General features: G+C 44.4%; 1 protein-coding gene across 1 annotated transcript in view; it reads right to left on the bottom strand.

The window, feature by feature from the left end:
• Positions 1-5,483: 5,483 nt before the first annotated feature.
• The window catches only part of PARD3B (par-3 family cell polarity regulator beta), a 366,162-nt gene continuing 345,741 nt past the window's right edge, over positions 5,484-25,904 (bottom strand). The window contains 1 exon segment of the mRNA XM_015868265.1: positions 5,484-10,053. Within this exon segment, the coding sequence (XP_015723751.1) occupies positions 9,696-10,053 (358 nt within the window). The 3' untranslated portion in view covers positions 5,484-9,695.

Genomic DNA, 25,904 nt, shown 5'->3' with positions numbered 1-25,904 from the left:
GACCCTCCTCGAGGGGACCACATCTTCCCTGCAATCAAATACTTAGATGCATTTATTGTTGTGGAAATTATGCCCTCCCCAAAGTGTCTGACCAGCAACAGCTTCCTTGCTTTGTTTGCAGCCCAGCAGCCTGGATGACACCTCTCCTCCAGAGCAGCTGGGGGGACTGTGTGTGTTGTGCCTGCACAGGGCTGACAGGAGTGATAATGCCAAGCATTCTGATCTGTCCCCAGTCTGGTGGGCTTGGTGCTGAGCAGCAGGTCAAGCCCCTAGCCCTTCCTGCCCCCACTCACTGGGCCTGCTCCCAGCCTTAAACAGGAACCCAAACAATGCACCTGCCCGCCCAGGGTGTCCTGACAGATAGGTTACTGAGGACACGTGAAGCACTAAAGCATTCCCCAGAGCAGAGGGCCCTGAGCTGCTGGGAGGGCTCAGTATGCAGGCCCTGCTCAAGAGGCTGATGGCACAGGACACTGTTGCTCCTGGGAGTGCAGGAACAAGCACACATGCCCAGGCAGGGCTGTGCCCAGCTCTCCGTGACATGGCAGCTGATGGGCACATTGTTGACTCTCTGCACCTAAAACTCAGATCCAGCTGGACTCAGCCTTGTTGAAGTTGGTGAGAGAACAACAGACTCTTGTTCAGCAGAAGCACCAAAGAAGACAAACGTAATCTAACAAAGATGCACTGCTCAAATCACAATGCAATGCTGCCTGTCTTGGGCCAAGGGCCTCCTTTGTTCTCCTAGTGGATACAGAGCCAGGAGGACCCTGAAGCTCAGCTGGCAAAACAGCTCCTCCTGTGCCTCAAGGGTCCAGGGAACCTTGCCCACATGTCCCTGCTGCCAGCCAAGCCTGGGGCTGACAAAGTATATTCTGCGAGGTGACTGGAAATCATCGCTGGCAGCCCTTAGCCAGCCACTGCCAGGAGAGCAAATCTGCTCTAAAAATACAAAAAAACCCACACAATAATGATAGTGAGCACCCTGTCCATTCTTGGGGACTTGGTGCCTTGTGTATTCCTCTCACAGAAGCCTTTGGGCAGCACCTTACCTGTGTGAAGCCTGGAGCTGCACCATGGCTGCAGCTCTGAGCAATGGCCTCAACCCTTTAGTTGCCTTGGCAGCAGCCATGCAATTACTGATGGACCAACATGTCCTCATTGACAGAAACAGCCTTACCCAGAAACCAGCTTGAGCTGAGGAAGCCCAAGGAGGAGGGAAGCTCAGTGAGTCCCGCACAGACCGAAGGTTTCCATATGGGTGAGTTTTCCTGTAAGTAACCTTTTGGGAATTTGCAACTATCATTTTTCCATTATTGTCACTGTACATGAACACAGAAGAAAATCCACAAACAAGAGCCTCAGGAATTCAAATTTAGAGAACGCTGCCTCTGCTCACAGGAAACTTGGCTAGAAGTAAACTTGCAGAGGAATGTACCCATTGCAGAAGATGGTGCTTGGCTTTTCAAATCCAAGCCCCTAAATACTTTGTGCTTTGGCTGTGATTTAGTGTTCTTGCTTTTCTTTTCCATTTCTGTTTTGTGGCAACGGCAGCCTAACCACTCTTCAACCCATCCTGACCCTTCCCAGCCTGGTTTCTGTCACTTTTCTATCTACTCTGTTGCACCATTAAAGGAATTTGGGGGACAGAGCTGGGAAACAGTCCTTGTTAAAAATAACACAGTGAAGAGAAATGACTTTGTTTTTGTTACCCAAATAGCAGCTCAGTTACCTTTGTCTTTTCACAGCAATAAAACCCCTTACAACTGTGAAGGAGAAAAGGCCTGGAGGATGGGATGGGCCCAAAAGCTAGGAGGGCAAGATGGGGAAGGGCAGAACCTAGTAGCACAACAAGGTTAAATGAATGTTGGACTCAGGCCTCATCAACCTTTCCTTATTCATAAAGAAAATGACAGGCCTGGAGGGCTTGCTTCCATATAAAGGATGGAGAGAGGAAGGAGGAAAGCAAGAAGAGACAGTCTCCACTATAAAAAGGATGTGTGCAAATTCCTCCAAATGGACTCAGAAATACCCTTCCTGCACCTAACACTGTAGCTGTGACTGATTTGGCCAGGTCTGAATGCAGAGCTGGCAACTGGACATGCCAAGAGCACCTATGACTCCCTCTGCTTCCTGAAGTAACCAGCAGGCTGTCAGGATGCTTAACATCACCCCAGAGCAGCCTCGGCTATTTGCTCTAAGTTCTGCTTTGGTTTCAACCTTTCCCATCCTGGCCAGGCCACTGATTGCACTGCCACTATGCCATGGTCCCACTGCCAGCTCCACAGCACTCACCTGCTGTGGCACAGACCCTCCCACAACCAGAACAGGGAATTCCCTGCAAACTCAGCCCACCTCTGCAAATTGCCACTTATAAAGCTGCAGGCATTGTGACAGTGTGCAGCACATGGGGATGCTGATGTTTGAGCACCTCCACTTTTGCAGCTCAGTCCCGTCTCGTCTGTAGGGCCATCCATCAGGAGGTCTCCATTTACAACAGGTTTTTCCTTGTGCTTATGTTGCTGTTAATGCTGACTCTTCTTTCCTTTGGAGAGAGAGAATGTCTACAAATATATCGGAGGAAGAAACTGGATTTTAGGTCAAAAGCAGCAATACCTAAGTGTATATGTATTTATGTATATGTCCAGACATACAGGACAGGAAGGAGAATGGAAGGACAAAGGAGGGCTGCTTCTCTTATTTACTTCTAATCAGCTTTCTTCATATTTGCTCTATTTTTCATTCTTTTCATTCCTAGAAAAATTATGGCAGATGAAGCCTCTTAGAACTGTAGCTTGCTGGTTTGAAAATCTAGACTGCAATTTAGAGTAGCAATAAATACACACACATATATATATTTGCTTTTTGTACTCTGGATTGAAGGAGGTAATGTATGAAAACTCAGATTTAACAGCCTAGAGATTAAATTGTGTTGCGTAGGTAAGGTTTTGGCAGAAAGGCAGACAGTGATTTCTAACCAGTACCCAAAATTCAGAGAAGAATCGGGTTAGTTCTAATATAAGTTTACTTTTCTTGTAATGAATTTTAATGACAGCTTTCACGTCTGCTTTCTGTGATTCATAAGAGAAAATTAAAAACCCACACCTTGAAACTTACACGACAATGCTGCTGACATCTTGCAGCTGCTGGCATTATCTTGGAGAACCTTTCAGTCCTGTTTCTATGCCACATTGTTTTCCTCACAAAACGTATTTTAAATATAAAACATTGAATGTTCATTGCTTCTTTATATCATTTTTATTCATTACCTGCTGGAGGCAAAGGGCATGGTTTTATATAGAATCCCCATTGAATATCTTATTTTGCAATTTTACTCTACTGTACGTATTTCCCAATAAATTATTTTCTTTCAGATGCAGATATTCTTCTGGAAAAGCAAAGCAGGGCTGCTTCCTCTGCACCGAGTTGCTTTTGCTGTGAGCACAGCACCCGGCTTGGGTTAGTTTGTCAGGTATGTTTTGGGAATGCCTGGAGAATTAATTCCATTTTAAAGACTGCAATCATCAGTTTGGCCCCTGAATTTTGTGCCAGGTCAGTGAGAGTACAGCTTTTAACACATCAAAGGCTTGTTCTAGATGAGAAAATGACTGTGGATATAAAATGCATCTTTCCTGCAATCTATACCCACAAAGCAGCTGATTCAGAGGTGACCACAACTTGTCCCTGTCTGGAACAGCGGCTCAGCCCCAGCCTACACTGTGTGAGAATGCCTGCTCCAAGCTGCATGCTTTGACTCCATATCACTTTCCAGTGCCAGGAAAACTCCTGGTGTTGGTTACCTATGCTCACAGATGGCTCAAGGCTTCTCAGTACTGAAGGCCAAAGTTGTGTTTGAAGGTCAGTGTGGTGTTGAGGACTTGTGGCTCAGGAGAAGAGGAGAGAAGGGGAGCTGGGAAGAAAGGGGACTCGGTGGTGGTAGTGACACTCAGGGAGGTGAAAAGAGGCAGGTGGGCAGAGGGCTGGGAGATCTAGGCAGCAGGGGCTCACTTTCTCTCCCCATACTTGTTGGTAGGTTTCCTCAATTCCTTCTTGCCCTTCTGTTTTGTGACACCTATCCACAAGGCCCACTGAGTCAGGAGTCTCTTGCTTTGTGCTGCAAACAGCTCCTGACTCACTGGACTTAGTAGGTGGGTGTCACAAGCCTCTCATGCAAAGTGGAAATGGTCAGCATACTGGAGAGTCACTTTCCTTGCTGGCATTGAACTTCACATGTTGGGGACAATCCCCTCTCCTCTCCGCCGCTTGTTTCTTGCTCAGGTCTGACCCTCTACCCTGCTCCCCATTCTATCCCAGTCTAATTCTTCATCCCTTTCCCTTTTTGCCAGCTCTCTCACTATCATTTACTGTTCTCCCTTGCTCTCCTCCCAGAGGAGAAAAAAAAAGTGCCAGAGCACTTTTGAGACCAATCACTGAATTCTGAACTTCTAATATACTCTTAGTTTGTCTTTTCCTCCTGCGTATAACCTGAGTAGAAGGAGAAATTCAGGCATTAGTATTTTACCTGTCCAGTTTTTAGCAATGAGTGCAAATTATGATTCAACAACTTTTAAAAATTGGTGTCTACATGAATCACAATTTAATATGGACTCAAATTTACTCCGAGTTGCTCATGATCTGTGGCTTGGCCATAAATGCCCAAGTCTGATATTCAAAACATTTTGAAGCATACTGCGATTTCTGTAAACCTGTACTTTTCTATCCTTCCACTTTGTTCTTTACTCTTTCATTTTCTTTGCAGCAAAATTTTCTTCTCAGAAAGACTACATTTCTCTTTCTCTGTGTTCCAGTGACTTTTCACTTAAATACCCTCTATTTTGAAAATTACATCACCTAACATAAATATAACACTCTTGCCTGAATCTCAGTATATGCTCTGCAAACCATAGATCTGATTCTACATAGATTTATGCTCGTGCATAATCTGGAGCATGAAAAGTTGTGTCATCAGCTTTGGCAAAATGACCCACGTACCTCAAGTTAAGTACCTGTGTAAAACTTTCAAGGAGTCCTAAATCTCTGGGTAGATAGTGCTGCAGCCGTCTCGCTGAAATACAGCCTCAGCCAGCAGGACCTGCATGGCCGCAGGACAGCTCGGTGCTTACCGAAGGCAAGTGCCTGATGGTGAGATGAAACTGCCTGGGGAGCTCTAGCAATGAGCGTGCAGCTGCCTAAGCTGAAATTTGCTGAGTTGGCAAGGGACTTCTCTCTCTCGCTCCTCCTTTCATTCAGGGTATGAAATCAGGACTCAGTCACTACAACTGAAGACAATGGAGATTTGATAAGGAACCAGGTAAGCTTGGTGATTGTATTTTCTATAACACAGCACATGGCTGTGGTGGTTTGTTCTATGGATGTCACCTTACCAGTTCTGATCCGGCCTGACCATGCACCATCTTCTACAGTCGTATCACATCCAGAGGTCAGGATGACAGGTAAGAGAGACTCAACATGCAAATCCATAGTCATACGTAGTCTTAAAGCCTTTATTTTAATGCAAAATAAAACAGGTAAAATTTATATAGCCATATGTACCAAAAGATCAAATCTTTGATGTGTTGCTAGAAAAAAAACTTCACAAATTGTGTGTTGAATTTCTCCCCCAAAACAAACACACGTGATTTTAAAATTAACTAAAACTCATGGGCATTGTCAGGATCATAAACACTTCCCTCCCCTCCTGAATAGTACAGAAGTGTCTTAATAAGTGTTTTATTTGATGCAGACAGTAAAGAGTGCTTCTGACTTTGCACATAATGCTTAGGGACTCTGCAGAACTCTGTGAGCACAGGCATAGGGCCTTTTGGAAGTGCAAAGCAGCCCCTGCCCAGTGCAGAGCGCCAGGATGTGGCCCCGACGGAGCACTCTGTGGGATGCACTCCCAGCACTGACTGATAAACAAATCTGCAATGGCTGGGAGGAGGAGGTAGCACAATTCATCTGTTAAAAACAACAAAAAAATAGGCAGCGTATGAAGCTATTTCTAGTTCAGGAAGCTGGAGCGAATTGGAATGCAGGCTGCACGCAATTCTTCAAAGCAGGAGCCTTTTAAAAAATTATCATCAAAATGCTTTGCTCCCCCTTTTTTCCCACAACGTTCAAGGGGTGCCCAGAGACTCCTGGCTCACACCGCATCACAGTGCTAACGTCTGCTCTCAGGCCAAGATATGGCTCACTAGTGGGTGGTCACTGCAAAAATGCACAGGCTCCCTCCGTATCTCTTAATCTTTCATCTGCGGGGCCCAGCTGGCCATGGGCCAGGGCCGGAGCTGCCGGCTGCACGCCTCAGCTCGGGAAAGCAAAGCCTCCAGCAGCCCTCCCATTGCAGCCCTTGAGGCGCATGCTGCTGGCACGCTGCTCCCACTGCAAACGCGGCCCTCCCCTCACACCCACTGCCACGGCCATGACGCTGCTGCCGGACTGGCACCTTTCGGGAGAGGGAGCGCGAGGCAATTACGTGTCAAGAGCACTTCAGACGTGTAATTTTCCCAAACATATGGACATATGGGGAAAAGAACAACTTGTTACTTAACGGCTCTTTTGGATTTTTGCAAGTGTGTATTTTCAACTGTCAGTTGTAGCACCTCATGGATTCTGCACGGTACATATTTTTCCACAATATGGTGCTAAAATCATACATTTTACACTGCAGAGCAGCTGACTATATATACTGTAGTTACACATTATACTTTTAAAAATTCCATACCTCTAGCAGATATTAAACCTGCAAAGGGCAACTTCTTTGCAGAACAATGGCACCAGGGACAGATGGGAGGCTCTGCAATACTTTTGGGTCCTATCCTTCAGCTAGGTCAGCCTGCTGCTCCATCTTAGCTCCTCGCCTGTAGGATGCATCTATATCTTACGCTTGCAGAACATTTTCCTTTTTTTCCTGGAAGATGCTCTGAACTGATCTAACACCGAAGCATCATTTAATAACCTGTTGGGTAAGATTAACAGGTCAGAAGGTGTGCGGGTATGCATTTGGTCTCACCACCTCGTCCAGCAGAGCTGATGCAGTCAGGGGGAGCCATTAAGGAGAGATTCAGGTTATGGGGAGACAATTGCACGGGTCCTCCAAAGGCTATAAATAACCAAGGAATTGCTTCCATCCAGATTTTATTTGGCCCTGGCTCCTGAAATACTGTAAATAAGTTCTGCTCACTGCGCTGCAATGCCATGTAAAGGGTTAGTTGAGAGTGATTTATAAAGGCAGTAGCTTATATTCAGAGCTGTTTTTAATTGTGGCCTGGCTTGATAAAGCCACTGTCGCAAACATATTAGTTTCTTTACAGCTGGATCAAATGTATCAGGGGTTATATTTCAAGCAGGGAAAGGAAAGTATTTTAATTTGTTTTCGCTTCACTTTCAGCGGGCCTTCATAACACCAGCATCTACCCTGCGGCTGCCAAGTCTTGGCTGAGTATCCTGCAGCATCTCAAACTCTTCAGAGAAGGCTGCGTACAGCACGTATGCGACAGGCAGAGTTTCCCTGGGGAATGTGCCTTGTTTATGGAGGGTGCCAAGAGACTCGGCCTTACATCCAGCCCCTCCCTCCAGAAGTTTTTCTTCCTATGTTTCTAGGGAAGAGGGCAGGGAGAAATGAAGCACGAACTGAACATATTTGCTTCATGATCTGTTGCATTTCTCTCCCTCCCACCAATGCTTCCTCCTGACTGGATCTGGAGCTCTCCTGCCCCTGCCCCAGGGAGCCCAGCCCCGCAGCTGTATCACAGAGACGTGCCCCCACTCCGCCACCCCAAAGCTGCTTCTCCCTGCTGCTATCAGCCTGGCCAATGCTAGGGATTGGTGTAAATGCAGTCACTAATGCCTGCAGGCTGGCAGTGCAGGCACAGGCACTCCCATTGCTCCCAGTTCCACCAGCCTCTTACTGTCAGCACACAGGCAGCACTGGGCTGACTGGGATACGTGCTTATCCTCACCAAAGTCTATAGCTGTGGTCCCAGAAAGAGCACCAACTGCCTGGCTCTGTGCCTTGAGGATCTCTTGCTCTAGTGAAGCCTTTTCCAGGGGTTACTAGGAAAGGGATGTGCTACTGGCAGGATAGACCTTCCTGTGATATTTAATGCCTAGAAGTGACCTGTACAATTTAATCTGTTGCATATCAAGGTATCAAAAAGACATCAAAAGAAATACTTGAGCTTAATCCTTTGCCAGGTCGTGATCTCTTCATGATGAGGAAAGAAGCCCAAACTGTTTAATAATGCTCCCAAAAGGCAGAGACTGAGAAATTAAGGGCACTTGGAAGCTCTGTATTTCTAGGTAGTAAGACTGTATGATTTCCCTGCAACAAAACCCTTGAGACAAAGCTCTGAGGGCCCACAGCCCGGTTGGGCCAGATGGCACACATCTGGGTGGACATGGCTATGGATTTCTGGCTTCCTGGCTGCACTGCAAGCATAGGCTGCATGGGGCAGAGAGCTGGCAGGTGCTCCTGACCCCCTGCTCTGCAGCCCTCCCTCTTCCTATGTGCTTCTGTAAATAACTCTTACAGCTCTTCACTCCTCTTCCTTGAGGGGCCCAGGGTTTTGAAGATCTCCCTATTGCTTTCCCTGTCTCTTTCCTTCACCTCTTACTGACAAAATCTCTCCCACTGGCCCCCAGATGCAGGAACCTGGGTTGTTTGGCACTTGGCACTGGCCTGGCACCACCATCGACTTGCATGCTGCCAGCAAACACTTGACTGTCATCCTGGCCAGAGCAGGACAGGAGCTATGCTACCCTGCCCAATCCTAAGCAGCACCTGGCACAGTAATTTAATAGATTTTGAGTCATGGACTCCATGCCCCGTATCTCACAGGTTAGATCCATTGAAACCCCAGGAGCAACACTGACAGCAGCTGAGGATCTGATTTCTGAAGTTTACCTTTAAAGAGTGCACACCGTATGACTATGAAAATCTCACAAACATGCACACACTGCTAGACACACACCTCTTGGATGGCTTTCTAATCCTCTGTGAACCTGCCTGCATGCAGTGGATAATGTTTTTTGCTTTACTCCAAGTGCAGCAGGTGCAATGAGAGGAGAATCTTGCTAGGCAGACTGAAAAAAAAATGGTAAGGCTACAAGATAAATGCTGCCACTACCAAACAGAAAGAGGAAGACAAATGTGAGGTTACAAATCTGGTACTGCAGCATCCTTAGCACACAGTGCTGCTGGTCTGAATGTGACTGGAACATGGCTGCTGACTCTGTGAGGTCCCTGTCAGCTTATCCCACAAGATTCCCAGCTCTGTGAGAAGTCCGCACTGCTTGCTGTGTTCTCACTGAGAGGCTCTGCAGCAGTGGTCTGTAGTAAACTGGTGGCAGTGCTGCCATTGGACAGACAGCTATGTACTGTATTGGTGTAACCGGATTCGGTAAATAGCCCTGAGGTGTAATAAGTGTTGCGTTTAATTTCCAGCAGCCACTTTCTATTTTTTAAAAAGGAATTAAAAAATACTCAACTGTCTGGTACCTCACATACTCAAAACACATCGTACCGCCCATGGCTTCAGTTCACCTGTTAGAAAGCACCTATGCTGAGCCCAGCTCAGTACAAATGACTCCAGGTCTTGTGCCACTCTTACAGGAAGCCACGCTTGGGAACAACTCTAAAGGGTCAATGTCCAATAAGATTCCTCCTGGGCTGTGCTGGCAAGTCCAGTGTGTGGCTATACAGCTGCAGTCATGGGGTTCTTCTGCCTGGGATCCTGTTGCCTGTACTGGTACTGGTCTGGACTGGTCCCGCGGTGTCGGACAATCTCACTATAAGCTGGTGCTCGGTGGGGCTGAGGAGGAGAAGGTGGCACATCCTGCCGGAAGGGTCCTTTATGCTGGTTTGGGATGGACTGGGCTGGGTAGTACTGAGGGTACCTCAATTCTGCCACTCTTGTGTCTGGCGCATGGATGTAGTTCCCCTTAGATGGATGGACAACAGGCTGTCCTCCTCCTTGGTAGTAGGGAAGATCTCTCTCTTTGTAGGTCACTCGTGGCCCTGTTAAATATTCCAGTGGCTCTGCAGGTCCACGTCTGAAGAAGAAAAGCATAAAGCCCATTAAAAGCATTTTACTAGCTCAGTGACATATTATTGTACTCACCGTCTATGTTTACTTTGGGAAAGGAAATGCCACCTCAAGCATGACAGGTCCAAATGAGTCAAAAGAACTTCTGAAGGATACCAAGCCTCCCACCTGCAAGCTACAAAAGTCTGCAACACCCAGGATGCTGGAAGAAGGGTCCAGCACACATCACAGCCCTTTTACAATGGGGGAGCACTGAAGCCCTTCAGTTCCCAAAGTCAGCCTCCTGTGATGCATTTGCCATAATGGAAACAAAGCTCCTTTAAACAATGCATGTTTGACTGAATCTTATCTGGCCTGAGGATAAACAGATGAGCTGGGTCTGCAAGTCTGCAAATCCCATAAGCTTTACTTGCACAAATATCCACAGTTTCCAAGCCATTTCCCACTATTTCTTCTTCTAACATGTCAGACTGTAAAGCTTTCCAAACGCCACAGTTGGAAAAACTGGAACTCCTGGAAGAAGCACTAGGGATGTCAGGTTATAGTACCTGTGTTTAATGGGCGAGCTGCCAATGAGGTTTAAAAAAAACACTCTTGTGATCTGGAAGGCCTGATATTACAACAGCTCTGTAACCTGTCTGTAACTCGTCTGCATCAGTATGGATCTGACAAGCTCCAGTTCACGTGGAAAGCATCATGTGAACATGACATCCCTGAGGATGTGCCACGGAGCCCTCTCTGTAGCTTTTTGCATCTTAATTCCACGATTTGCACTAATGAAGGACTAATATCTTTTCCTAGTACAGCCTAACTTGTGATACTTTTGAAATGGCAAAAATAATTGTGCTCATAGACATGTCAACCAGGGCACCCACAAAAGTTCAACTCAATTAGGAGGTTTTGCCAGTCTGATTGCAAATGCCTTTGCACTTTGGCAAAATCTCCCATTGACTGCACAGGAAGCCCTTCTCCGAGTGTGAGCTGAAGGAAGACGGCAGGGTTTTGACCCAAAACAGGGGCCAAAAGTATAAATCAATTACACCTGCTCTGTGGGTTTGGGACTAAACTCATGAACTGTTTAAACAGTCTTTCCATAGATTTATTTAAAAAGTCATCATTCTGGTATAGCAGATCAGGTGCTCACAATTTGTCAATGCCTCTCTTTTGTTCACACACAGATTTTACAAGCTTGCCTCCCCTACTTAATCTGGGCTTCCAGACTCCACTGGAACTTGTTTTGCATGAAGTAAAACAAAACATGTGGTTTTCTGCTGCACTCGTTTAAGCCCATGGGGTAAATCATGGACATAGGCAATGAACAAACATTATCTGCCTTGAAATGAACCTACAATTCTCTCCGTGGAATAACTTAGTGCAAATGTTTCCTGTTTAAAATGGAAAGAGCAAAAGGAAGAATTCCAGGCCTTGGACTTTTAGGACCCCATGCTCCCCAGAGACTTTTTGCTTTAAAAACAGAATGTTATAAAAGACAGGCACTCCTGGCTTTTTTTTTTTTTTCCCTCTCTCTCCTTGTGAGACAGTCCAGACAAAGTGCTGAAGGGCCTGAAGCCACCCTCTGAGATACTAAAAGGACTCTTAGCCGCATGTGTTGAGACAACTGCTATCTCTGCTCACACACCTACGCCTTGCAACAAAGCCTAATTTCTACAGCAGGCCAAAGATTTGCTCCACGTGTTTCCATATGAAGGCTTGTTCACTAGTCAGTCCCATCACACTCAGCTGTTAATTCTTCTGTGCATAAAAATCCACTTCCAATCAAAAAAGGCTTCTGCAATGTTCAGAACTGCTTTGTGTTAAGCAGCAAACCAAGAGGAACAAATGTCAAACCTACAGCCATCACCTTTTAATTAAGGGTAATGCTCAAGATCCTGCTTATTAGATTTGAAAACATGTTCTCATCAGCAGCTGTAGTCAACAAACTCTTGTGGATCACATTAAGAAGGGACTGAACCTGGAACTTGACCTAGAATTCACTAAGGAGCCAGGCAGCTTTTGGATAGAAATCTAACTACCACACTGAATTACTCTAAAATAACAAAATCAAGTTTAGTTGGTACCAGAATGACTGTGGAGAACAAGACTGAGCCACAGCATCTCCTGAGCCTCCAGCGCAGCTTACCCTCAGCTCACAGGGCAGGCCTGGATGTTGCAGCAGAGTGGGATGTGCTTTGCCATCCAGCCAGGCTGCTGAACCCCTAGAAGAGCCACTGCCAGGAACACTCAGGCAGGCTAGTTCTGGAGGAAAGTGCACAGGGTGGCACACTTGGGCAGCACTGGCCTAGGATTGTGCAGTGAAGATGTACCAGAATGCCAGAGGCATGAAGCATGTATCCAGCAGCTTGAGCTCATGCCATTGGGTCTTTGGTGCTATGCTATAAAACAAAATTCATTATTTCTTTACTTACACTTATACTGCCCTTTGTTGTGTAGGTAGACTGCAGAGGACCACATATGAAGGACATACTCTTTCTTGAAAATACAGATATATGTAAGCTGTTCTCCTTCAGACCAGTCTCTCTCCTCTGAAACACTCAGATCTGCTGTCATTTTTGAGTGTACTCCTCTGAATTTGGGATAGCACCTGGAGGAGGTGTTGTACTGAGAGACAAGTCTCAAATCCACTTGGCATGGACAGCTTTAGAAGGTGGTATGCAACCTTTTCTTTTTTTTTCTTTTCTTTTCTTTTCTTTTTTTCTTTTTTCTTTTTTTTTTTTTTTTGACAGCCTTAACTATAACATTATCAGTAATCGAACCAGTGATTACTGCAACTATCTTGTGAGCAGAAGCTTGGGGAACTCCAGTAACTCTGCCACAAAGCCAGCCCCTGAACAGCATGACCAGGGGAAATTTCATGAAGGATACCCTCATGACTATCCCACTCTCAGCAGCTCATTTCCCCAGTGACTCAAGTGGGTGCTGGGCATACAAGTGCATGTGCTACAAAAGATGGTGCTTTTCTTCCCCTTTATGACTAGCACAGCATGTTGAGACTGATTTATTTCCTAAGGATCCATTCTTCCCCACCTACAAGCCATGCTTGCTGCAGTCTGCTTTTAGGGAGCTGCTCAAAGCACAAACCACCAGCCTACGGAGTCTCTGATGTGAACCTCCACCTGACTTGTCTTCAGATACAGGAAAGAGCAGCCCTTCCCTCCCCAAGTGCTTCAAATTAGCCATCAGTCTTCTTGAGGAAAAAGAAATGTACAAATACCAAAGCCTTGCTATAGCAATGCCGTAACCGTTAGGAGTAAGTCTGGGAGACTGGGAGCAGTTCTAAGCAGAACAAGCAGGGTCCTTCTGAACCAATGCCATTTTTGCTTGATAGCTCATGGTGTAAAAGTATATGCTATTGTTTGCCTTTAAAGAAATTGCCGTAACAACCAAACAAAACACTTTCTTCTTGGCAGCCCCTTGTAGATGCTACGCTTGTTTCCTCAAGAACCAAAACAACCCCTGCCTTTCCTTTTGGCAAACACTGCCACCCCCGAGGAGGCCTTAATGAAATTCCTCTTCCCTTCGTTGCTGTTTTTGTAGGCTCCTGATGAGTTCAGAGTTCACAGGGCTACATCACACCTCCCAAGTGACCCACAGTTTGGGGGTCAAACCAATAACCTCAAGTGGAAAATCAGTGACTCAGGGGAGTGATCAAAAATCCACAAATTGGGTCAAGCAGGTCCAGCCACTCAAAAGGACCAGGTCTGGAGTGTGCCCTCTGACAGGGCATGCTGAGTAGGAGCTGCTCTGACCGTCAGCTGTTTTCCAGATTTTTGGCCAGTTGTTTGACCTGTGGATCTAGTGAAATTAATGGCAGGCAGAAGGAAGGGAAGCTGACACAACAACCTGGGAAGGAGCTGATCTCAAAGCTCTAAAAGCGTTTTTGCTGATAGTTCAGTTCTGCTACCCTTCCATGGAAGATGCTGCAACTGTGTGTGTCCAGCTAAAAGCAGAAGCTAGGCAGAGGAAGCAGAGGAAGGCAGGCAGAAGCACTAACTTCAAGAAAGTAGCAAAATTAGTGGGAAATACATTCCCTAGTCATGGGCAAGGTGCCACTTACAGTGCTCATTTTGTCACAAGGACAAAAAAAATCTCACCTTGTGAAGCAGAAGCACAGATCACACAAACAGGTAGCTGCAAACACATTTGGCTGCATCATTTCATGTGCTGGTTAGCAGCCTTATTGGTTTATCTTCCACACACTTGACCAGGTAAGAGCAGTGATCCATTTTGAGCATTATGAGCACAAAGCAGCTTTGTCCAAGTAACTCAGGTAACCTGTGATGATGTTCAATTAACAGTACCCATTATTATTTTCTCTACGACAAGTAATGTCTGAAATAGTTTGTTTTTCTGTCTCCGCTTTATTTACCTTCCAAACACAAAGCATGTAAGATCTAATGTATTCTGGCTTTGCTGCGGAATTTTTGAGAGCCTCTGGGATTATTTAAAACAGAATGAAAGGATTCAGAATATATGAGAGGGGCTTCTTTTACTCAAAATGTTATTTAGTCATTGAAGTCAAATGGGTATCTGTCGGTTTCAAAAAACCAACTAAAACAGCTTTTGCTTTCTGCAGCTCCATTTTTTTTTTGAAGAAGTCATTTCAGTAATACTTCAGCTGCCAAGAGGCTCACAGGGTAGACTGGCCTAAATACCTAATGTTTAAAAAAAAAAACAACAAAAAAAAAAAAACAAGGAAAAAAAAGAAAAAAAAAAGCACATTTCATTTCAAGTTTACCATGTTTCAGTGTTAACCCCCATTTGCAGGTCACTTTTAACATAAGCCACAAAGACACATGCTTGGGTTATCTCAAAGCAAAGGAAAGCAAAAAGACAATCTGGCTGTTCATGCTGTGCCCCATCATGTCGGGGGTTTGGATTTCATCATGACAAAAGAGTTTTTCTTGCCTCTGTTCTATAGGGAGAATCACAGAGGTCACACTCTTAGTACCTGGTAAAAAGCAAGGAAGGGAATGCTCCCTTCTTACATCACTGCCTCCGTCTCACTGCTGAAGGAATATTTTGCAAGGGATATAATCTCACATGAAAAACTGCCTTCTTACTTTGTCAGGCAGTACTTCTCGAAATAAACTTCAAAGAGAGCCACAGACTAAGTGGCAAACGGAAAGCCCACATTTGGCTGCAGTCTCTTTCATGTCTAAGCAAGACATACAGAGACTCTGGGTGATGGCTTCACAGCTCAGGCTGTGATTAAAGAACAGCAGAAAGCAACAAGGTCCTATCTGTGTCCAGATTCCCACTGAAGAACGCTATTGTATGCATCATGATTGCACGCTGTTTGTTCTCAGCCAGGAGGGTCTGCTTTTAAAGAAAAAAGGAGTAGATGTAAGAAGTAAATTATGCAGACAAACAATCTTACAGTATCAAATGCATTACTGTGTCTTTATAAAGCTCCTCTCAGTGTATGCTACAAACAACCGACTGGAAAGACCATGCAGTGCCCCCCTCTCTCCACATACAGCATTAAAGATGCTGCAGTGCTGTTTGTGGCACTGAAAAGTCCCGTTGCTTAAAATTCAGTGTGCATATAACTAATAAAAATACAAAGAATCAACGCAGGTTGAAAAAAAAATTGTTGCATGATTCTGAGCTTCAGTGAAGTCTCTCTCTACATCTTAATAGGCGATATTCTCCTATAACTAATATTCTTTGCTGCTTCAGACCAATATTTCCCATAGCCAATGATGGATTTTGCATTTAAAAAGCCACGGGAAATCAAATTTCGTATCTTAGCACTGGAATCTGCAGCAGAAGAAAATGCTCTGTGGCTGCTGTCTGAGAGAGCGACTTGCTCCTCTCGGTAGAAGGCAGATGCCTAGCACTGCCATGCTAACCTCAAACACACCACACACAGATTATTTATGGGCTGAGCTGGTGGAGGTGCTTTCTTCTCCTGTTCTTTTATCAACAACGCAAGGCTAAAAAATCAGATAACATAAACGAATACAATCCCTGGCTCTCATGTAGCACATGCCATGCGGAGAGAGCTGTTTTTAGTTTGAGGGCTGTGTTTGGAATTCCTTCAGTGTCGAGTTTCCAGTTACCAGACCCCCATCCCTGGGCCAGGCACGACTGCGGTTGGACAGGATTAGCAGAACGCTCTGCAATGTATGTTACATAGCTTTGACTTCTATAGGCTTTGCAGTCCCATAAAAATAATGATCATTTCATGACCTGCATTACTGGGAGAAAAACAAGAGCAGAAATTTCTCTTTTTTTTAGAGAAACTGTATTTGGTTTGGATTTGGAGAAGAAAAGATCCATATAAGTTTGTTTGAAATTCAAGTAAAAGCACATTTCAGATGCAATGCCAGCCTGATGCGCTATCCCTGTCTGCAGAGATTTTGCCAAGTTTAACAGTGGTATTGACTGGCTGGAACATAAGAACTTACGTGCACAGCTCATATCTCTCTACAGTACTGTGGCTTTGAATATTTAAAAACAAGCAGCAAAAGCACCACAGTCCTGGAATGCAAGTGTACAGACATGTTTGTATTACTCCACTTGAAGTCTAGCCCTGAAGTGACTGGGTAACAGACTTCTTTTTTATGTGCAGAGGGCAAGATTCTGAGAGGTGTTGGACTCAGCAGATCCCTGGGCAGTTACTGGGAGTGGGAGACATACAGATGTTCCACTCTTTATACTCAGGACCAAACATAAAGCTTAGTCAGATGTCAGCTTTCCATGTCAGATGAGTATTCTGCAGAAACAACTGTAAAATAGGGAAACAGTAGTCTACAGGTTTTGTACTTTGCTTTAAGATTACTGAGATTTCTTATGGCAGCATCAACAGTTTATTTTGCACACAAGCAAACTAACTGTTCTGAATAACCTAAGGGAGCAGACTATGCCACAGACTGGTTAACATCACAGTTTAGAATGCCATTTAATTAAATCTCCTCCTGTCACTAACAAAGCCATGTTGCTTCTTTGCTCCAGCATTAGTTTATTTTCCACAGAAGATCTGACCAGCTTTTGAGAATCCCATCCTGCAGGCAAAGATCTCCTTTCTTTCCTTCTCTAAATCCAACCAACAAATATGGGAACCGTGATAATCAGGATTAAAGAACTCAAATCAACAGCAACAAAACCCAAATACTCTAGCTGGTGCTCTATAAATGCCCAATAAGCATTCAAAACAAACAGTCCAATAATCCTTCCTACTCAATACACCACTTGTTTTGTTTGTATGCTCTCAGGCATGGCACATCTCTTCTATTGGGAGGCATAAAATAAAGCAGCACCTATTGAGCAAGACATCGCTTTTCTGTGACCTCTTGAAGCTTAAGGGGATGTTTAGGAGATTGGTACTTTAAGTAGCAAGTCATTACAACATGTCTCATTTCATATGTTACTCATTATTCAACACAACATAATACTGTGCGAGTCATTAACCTCTTGGCACTGGTAACCTACTCTCAATGCTAAGCAGTCATGCTTGTTGCTCAGGAACCCCCACGCTCTGTTGGGGAGAGACATGGATGAGATTTTGGTCTCTTAGGTCTTTTGTTTTGCAGATCAGCAGAGGCTGAAAGTTCTTGCTACAAACTAAAACAGTTCTTGGCCTTTGGTCTCTGGTGCTGGATTTCTGAGATGATGCAGACCAAAGTGCAATGGAGGCAAAGCTTTTTAAAGGGCATACGTGTCTTAAGCCAGCAAGAGAAGCAAATGCCTTAGATTTCTCAGATGTTCTGAATTTGGGTGCAGACAAACTAATACAAAGAAGTACCAAACAGGTGCAGAACTGCCATTACCAGGGTGAAATGCTCAAATGAAGTCTCTCTTATGGTATATTTATGTTGTGTTACTGTACACTAGCTCCAATGGATGTGGGGACCTGCTAACTCTGCTATGAGAAGAGCCACGAGAAGAGCTACTGTCAGACAAGCAATGGGAAGGGAGCCATGCACTGAGGGGTGAGATCCCTCCACTAGCCCAGCACAGCAGTGAAAGAGCCCAAACACAACCTAGATGTCTTCACCCTGCCTTAAGCTCTTCTGCTGAGCTCTGCTTTTTTGGAGGCTATCAGGTTAAAATTGAAGGTCCAGGAGAGCCCCTCCACAAGGAAGCCTCCTCCATCAGCCCATCCTGTTGCTGACTGCTGCTACCCAGGACATTTTGTAAAGTGCATTCAAGGACAGATAAAACCAAATTCTATCCTGTTCTCATTTTTCACTTGGAATGAATTTAAAAGCATGGTGATCATTCAGCTGTACTGTTAAAATGATTTTCAACAAATAACAAAAGTCATTAAAAGAATCTTCCTAAGTAATAACGACCATGGACTAGGGCTTTACTATTCAGCTGCTGGGATCTTAACATGCTGCCTGATCTTTAGTGGGCTAGTAAAAACCTGTAAGAACTGGTTATTAATGTTATTACCGAGTGTTCAGGCTTTTTCCTTTTTTTTAAGCATCTCTCATTTAAATTAAAGCATTCCTTGCAGCGTTTTCTCCCATCGCCATGATGAAGCATGGCTGTCAGTTCTGCCTCTGATGGCACAAACTGGGTAGTAAAATCATGCTTCAATAGGAAAAGGAAGTGAATTTTGAAACTGACTGTTGCCAGTTATTTTTCCCTCTGTTTCATTTTGTTTCTAGGTGCAGACATTATGTTGAAACTTGCTAGGATACACCATTCCCTTCTTTCTGCTTTGCAGTAAAGCAAACCTCAGCATCCAAGAAAAAAGATCTTGCTTTCAGGGGGAAAGGGGGACCTCAAAAACAAGCAGCTCTTATTGGTTTCTTCAGGCAGTATTTCAATTCCCATTGTTCCCCTACTGCTCACTTATTGATTTGCTCCTAAACAGCACAAGCAGCCTGTAAATACAGCCTCCCCAACCCCCTTCCTTTATATTCCCTTTTGTTAGAGCCATTCATTTCTATACAGGCATTAGATTATAGATTTCCTGGCTCGCAGCACTCCATTAACACTCTGGTAACCACCCCTTTTCCAGCCAGCCATTAAACACCACCTTTAATAATTGAGATTTAAAGGCTCAGGGCATGATAAACAGCTGAAGTTAGAACTTTACAGCTGCCTCTACCAAAGTGTGTAAATCTCCAGGTTTGGATAGGCAAATCAGTTAATTAGACTTGCATTAAGTCACAAACTTTGCAGGCGCTCTGACAGCAGACGTCCTGAAGTTGAGCTTTAAATAACAAGGGTCAAACCCCCGAATCCCACAGGGCCAGGAGAGACGGAAACGTCCCACCCGGTGCCCAGAGAGCAGTAGCACTGCCTGCAGCTGCTGAGACACGCAGACGGCCACGAGCGCCCTGTGACTGCAGCCCCTTCCAGCTGTGTTTATGCTGGCTTCTTCCTTAAGAGCTTCTACTGTTACACTAACATCAGTGCAGCTGCAGCCAGCACAGCAACTGCTGACTGGACACACGCTACCTGCTGCTATGGTGGAGACATCCCACGCTTTACCACCCTGCACACCTTGCCCACCAGGACAAGGTTGCTCAAAGAGGGGCTCTGCAAGTGCTGTGGGCTAAGAGCAGCTTGCTCCACTCTGTGCTCACTTGTTGCTGAGGAAAAGCTCTGGAGATGTCCCTGAGTCATTGCTGGCCAGTGAATGTTCAAAGCTGGTGAGAAGTGGGAGCTGCAGGCTGCAGGCCTCTTTAGGGGTGTGGGCAGTAAGAGGTTAACCTTCAGTGGTAAAGCCCAGTGTCTGTGTTCCATCTCTGCATGAGTTATCTGCCTGTTGTTGCATTTAAAAATACTGTAGGTAATTAACTGTTATCAGGTTGTTAAGCAGCGTGCTGAAGTGTGAACTTATCATTCAATTGTTTCCTCTATTTACAAAGCCCTCACCATTCTCTGAGATGGCAGCCTGGGCTGAGCTGTTGACTTGTTCAGATTAGGAGAGATTGGCACATCAGATCCTGGTAGGAGAAGCAGAGAGGTGAGACTCAGCAGTGAGTCTGGCTGGTTCCCCAACCAGCCCATCAGCATGCCCTGTAGGGAAGCTGCTTGTGGATGAGGTGCATGCATGGCACTGCTACCACATACATCTCTGTAACTGCTCCCTTCCCCTTCCTTCCCTGTAGTCCCTTCTGCACACTCTCCCATCCAACAACACCAGCTGTGTCCTACACTCCTGGCCTGGCAACTCTTCTTTCTTCTCCAGCAGTAGAAGTCCTGGCAATGCTATCAAAAAGGGAAGATAACAGGACATCAGCAGACTTGTGTGATTTTTTCCCATGTGCTCCTGTCTGAGGCAGCATCATGCACCCAGCAGGACTTATTTTCATGGTTCCTGGATGCAGAATCCTTCGCTCTTTGCAAACTGGTGCAATTGTCAATATACCAGATTTATGCAACCCCCAGCACTTGTAATAGAGGAGATAAGCAACTTCTAAACAAATTTCTTCTATGCCATCTGCAAACCATACTGCATGCCAGATGACAAAATAAGATTTGCAACAGCAAAGTTCTTGGAGCACAGCAACCTCCTAGAGAGAGCAACCACAGCCTCTGGCAACAATTCTATCAGCTTAGTCATGTACCTAGGACAAAAGACATCAGGATGATGAAACTGGAAGAGGGAGCACATTGCAGAGGACAGAAAAACAGGCTTTAAACATGCACTGCAACGCTACCTCTCTGAGCAATGGGGACCCAATGCCAATAGCTGGGAATTAGTGATACCTCACGAAAATGACAGCACAGCCATTGAAGGACGGGAGTGAGCTACTGCTGTGATAAAGAGAAGCTTTGAAAAGCACTGCTATGTGTTAGCTTTGGTTTCCTTTAAATGTGGCAAAAAACAACCACATGCAGTAAAGCCCTATGTGCAAGTCACAGTATCATCATCAGCTTCAATTCAGTTGATGATGACACCTCCACATCCAGAGAGACACCCCCAGGTACCTCTCCCTGCTCACCCAGCAAAGCTACCGTGGGGCATCAGAGAGTAAAAGAGATGGAACCTCTCTATTTGAGCCTGGTAAGAGCCTGGCAAAGATTCCAGACATGCCTAAAGACAGCAAGTCTCAATTTGCCTGGAAATTTCTTTTAAATTAAATAAAAATACCCTCTAACTTGAAACAAATCTTTTACATAATGAATCAATCAAACAATTATCTTTGCTCGGGTATGTTCAAATCAAGGGAATCATCATCGAAAATAACAACCAATTTATATAGCTCATTTAAAGCCACAGTAAGCTAGGCTGCTGATTCACTAATGAACAATAAAGGTCACTACTACAGTATAATTCTAACTATTTTCAGATTGTGTGATGTGATAGATTTGAAGTGGCATGTTCATAAAAAAAACATCAGTGCACTTTGCAGCAGGAAGGAAAGGTGGAAAGCAATCTGTGCCCTGCCCAGATAGCAGACAGAAGAGAGGATAACACAATGCTGCATGGAATTTGGTGCCCCAGCCTCATCTAGGCTCATCTGTAGCTTCTGGATGTCAATGGTAGCATTTCAGTGAGCTCTGGATTAGGGTCTTGTATAGGAAAATGGTATCTGAAGGGGGAGGAGAGGGCAGGGAGAGAATGAGACATCTGTATCCTGGAATGAAGTCAGGAAGTTAAGGTCTGAAAGCCCTAGATAGCAAAGGAATAGCTGAGTGCAGGACGTGGGTTGCTGAAATGCCTCACTCCCCATGGAAACATTCCTTTCGGATTCTCTCTTTTAAGTATCCAGATAAAAGAAAGGCCAACACAATTATTTTATTTCCCGCTTTCTGAGTGCTCGTGATCTGGAGAGAGGTAATTATATGCAATTACTAAGATACAAGGCAATCTACTAGAGGAATAGCCCACCATGTACATGGATGTAACATCTACAATTAGTAAACTGACAGCTGGGGCATGGTAGCGGTGTGCCCTCCACTACAGCACCCTGCAGGTACTACCAGAACCAGGTGCTTTGGACAAAGCTGCAATCAGTGGACAATTAATAGCTTGCACAGACCTTGAAGGAGACCAACGGTCCCTCTTCCCCAAAAATCACTCACACATCTATAGGTATTTAGTGCAGGTTTGGAGGAAGGTGCATGTTTCAGAAGCACAAAGAACTTAATGGTCAGTAGGTAAGGTCAGTACTTACAGATAGTGGTATGAAAAATCAACCAATTTGTTATTTAACCTTGACAGACCTCTATTTGAATCCCATGGCCAAAAAGCATAGTGTAGAAGAGGGTCCTGTGGTGAGTTGAGAATGATGCCTTTTCCATACCTCAGCATTGGACCCACAGTGCTGACTTGGGTTCCTCTTTCACAAACACATGTGAGATCTGAATTCCTGTTAAATGGAATTTTCTTTAAAAGAACTTTGCAGCCTTTAAAAGGTCCCTTTTTTAAAATGATCAAAAAGTAAAAAGGGGAGGAGTTTTGTACCATATGAAGCAGCCACAATATAATGCAAGGCTCAAGATGAATATTTCAGCTTCTAAGTCAGAAAAGCAGAAAGCAGCAGTACCTTTCAATGGATGCAAAATGGCCTCTGTATGCTACAATTCCTTGACAAACTTAAACAACTTGTGGAATGTACAACTAGTACAACTGAAGATGAAATGTCTAAGGAGGAAGACCAGGGTTAAGGGTTTTGTATTGATTTTTCCCCCCAGGTGGGGATTAAAGTGATTTCAGCTGGGACCCAGCATTACAGATGTAATTATAATTTCCATTTATATTTTTAGACTGTGTGCAAAGAAGTGCAATAACGGGCAGTCCATTGTCTGCTAAGAACGAAATGCGTCTGATGAAATCTCTGCAGGACCAAGGACCAGCGCAGTAATCTCTCAGTAGCAGAGCTCTCTTTAGATGTTTGGTGATGGGAGAGAAGGGAGAGCTGTCAGCCCTTCACACAAAGAAATCAAACTAAAATGACATTAAGGTTGTTATTCCCTTCAACAATACTAAAGAGATTCCAAGTTAAGATCAGTAACCAGTTCCTTCAGAGAAAAAGTCAAATTACTCATTAAATGACCTTTTTTTCATATTATGTACAGGATATTTAACAAAAGCCAGCGCATTAAGGTAACATTAGGGAGGAATTATCTAAACCACAGAAAGCTCAGGGAGAGAAAAAACAAAATTTATTTAAGTATCCCTGACTGTCTCCCATCCTTCCCCTGCTTCACAATACGCATTTAAGTCCAGGTTTCCTGGAGGCCTCTGATAGCCAGGCAAATGCTTGTTATTGAAAAGCAAAATGTGTTCACATTAAAGCAGGTGCTTAAGTGCTCTGATGGATCCTGGCCTAAAAATCCAAGTTGTAAACCCCTACTCAATTTCAACTGACTAATTTAATTGGCTTTTTTTTTTTTTCCTTCTGAAATCCACTTTCATTCTCAGCTGCTCTGCCGTGCCACCCTGTGCTGTGTTGCAGAGGCGGCTGCTCGGTCAGCACAGTGCAGCTCTCAGCACTGGCATAGCCAAGCTGTGCTGCAGGAGTGCGGCACACTGAACTGCACGGGGCTCCTTAACAAAACTCGCACTGAGCCCAGTGCCTCAGTCAGTGAGAAACCCCAGTGCCTCTAGAGAGCTCTAAAAAGCTAAGTAGAGGGCTCCCGGCATGGAGTCAGACAGGTAGGGAGAACTGTCCTTAAAGCTTTTAGATCATTTTGGAAATCTCTAATTGCTGAATGTAAAGCATGTTTGATGTTACAGGTCTTTGGAAGAAAGACTGTTAGTATGTCCTTTCTTCTATTCATTTTGTCATAGCTACTGTTTTGGGTGGCTGATTTCATTTCAAGAGCATGCTGCTATGACCTCCCTAAGAAAATAAAATGAAAGGAAAAACGTGACAATAAAAACAGTCTTCTAAAAATGCATTCTTTTTGTGCTGAAGCTGCTCTGTTCTCAGGAAAGAAACATTTCTTTTCTTTAAAGCACGACATCGCAGACTGATTCAAAATTCATAATACAAATGCTAAGTGAGGGACCAAAATCCGATGGCACACGGCTACATACAACAGTGCACTAACACCTAGATCCAAGCAAAAAGCCATTCACGTGGATTTTCAACTGTGAAATCTTGCTGAGATTGGTTTTGCTTGCCAGATTTTGTCACGATCTACAACAGACTGCTCTCAGAGTACTTCCTTTCACCTGGAAAACAAAGGCTCTTTTTCTGCTTTAAATGGAGAAAAGCTCTGGCCACTCAAAATCCAAGCACCCCGATGTGCTTGGGTTTTATTTGATAACCTGGGCTGGGCTCTGTTCACACCATTACTGCCCCTTCTTCTTTCTTGCTTGGAACTGGCTGCCATTTGCTAACATGCTGTCTCAGGCTAAGTAGCACACAGATCCAATCTCCTTGCTGAATTATATCTGCAGTGGAACAAAGATGGCAGATAATTCACCTTCTATTAAAGTTAATGCTTGCCTCCTTTTGCTTCCCATGTATGTTATACAGACAATGCATTTGCATGTTCTGCTTTGTTTTTTTCAGCTGTTACAAGTTCATGAGATATCAATTACTCTGCACACAGAGAGAAGATGGTGACTTGAAGAACAGCTTCCAGTTTACGTGACTCCTCACCTCACCACCTGCTCTAACCTTTAAATGAATCCTTTTGGACAAGAGTGGCCTACATACTATACAACACAAACCACATGCCTACCAAGTCTGGCTGGTGTACTTCCGGCACATCCCAGGCATCTTTAAGTAGTTTATACAGATTTTCCCAAATAAGCAGAAAGAAGAGCAGTACATAAGAAAGAGCACTATCCCAGGGCATCCTGTGCTTTGTTTATGCCATATTTTAAAGAACTGTTCTGGTAGAAAATTTTGTACAGGTGCTGAGTGACAAAATTAGTGCTAATTTACATAACGATTAAATGCTAGAACAATACAATCTCTTCCAAGCCTAGAGATGAGAGTGAAGATTCTTAAGACAGCAGGAATTAATTTTCTCTAACAGGGTACAACAAGAGTTCCAGCTCTATGTTGGCTCTTTACAAAGTTAATGGACCATAACTGCTACTGATGTGAATGCTTGCAATTCTCCAATGACCTTGAATTACATTTATTTTTAAGTCCTACTTCGCTTACATCTGTGCTAAGAGTCAACACGGTGGAGAAGAAAATAGCGTGCAAAGGCATTCTCCTTTTTCTAGTATCTCCAAAATGTGGAGAAGTTTTGACTACACTAATGTGCAGAGTTCAGAGAGAAAAAGCAAGGATGCCAATTAGGTATAAGAAATATCACCAAAGCTTATCAAATTACTCTCAAACTAACACAGCCAGCAAAGCTTCTGCCCACTGAAACTGAGAGGAACATAACCATGGATTGCAATGGGTCAGGATCAGGCTTATACTAGTTTCTATGGCATTTCTTGCAGAATAAGGTGTTAGTCAACCTGGATCAACATACCCAAAGCATGAATTTCTGAAGTGCCACAGATGAAGAGTAAAATAACAGCCTTAGGTGAATATATGAGCAAAGAAAGTGGGTTAAAAAACATGGCATTTAGAATATTCTCTTGATATGTCTTTGAGAGACTTCTGTGCTGAGAAATTAAGTATGTCACCTACTCATGAAATGGAAGCAGTTTGGCTGCAAGTTGGATGTGCTGTGTTAAACAGCTGCTCTAGCAACTGTTTTACTATTAACTTCTTCAGTGATTCTCTTCATCCCAAATTAGTTACCTCTTTCCTTTAATCATCCATTTACATAAAAGCTCTCTCCTCTCAAGGCAGGTTTTCACAGAAGCTAACAACCATAAACAGCCCCAGGTCTGTTTTAAGGCCCCACTCCTGAGTTTCTCTATGGTTCTCATTTCTCAGAAGGTGGCACAGAGTGCTCACAGCCCCATTCCCTCCCCACGTGTCTGTAAAAGAACCCAGAACT

The sequence above is a fragment of the Coturnix japonica genome, chromosome 7, assembly GCF_001577835.2.
Source record: "Coturnix japonica isolate 7356 chromosome 7, Coturnix japonica 2.1, whole genome shotgun sequence".
Lineage (NCBI taxonomy): Eukaryota > Metazoa > Chordata > Aves > Galliformes > Phasianidae > Coturnix > Coturnix japonica.
This window is presented reverse-complemented; position numbering and strand designations above follow the sequence as displayed.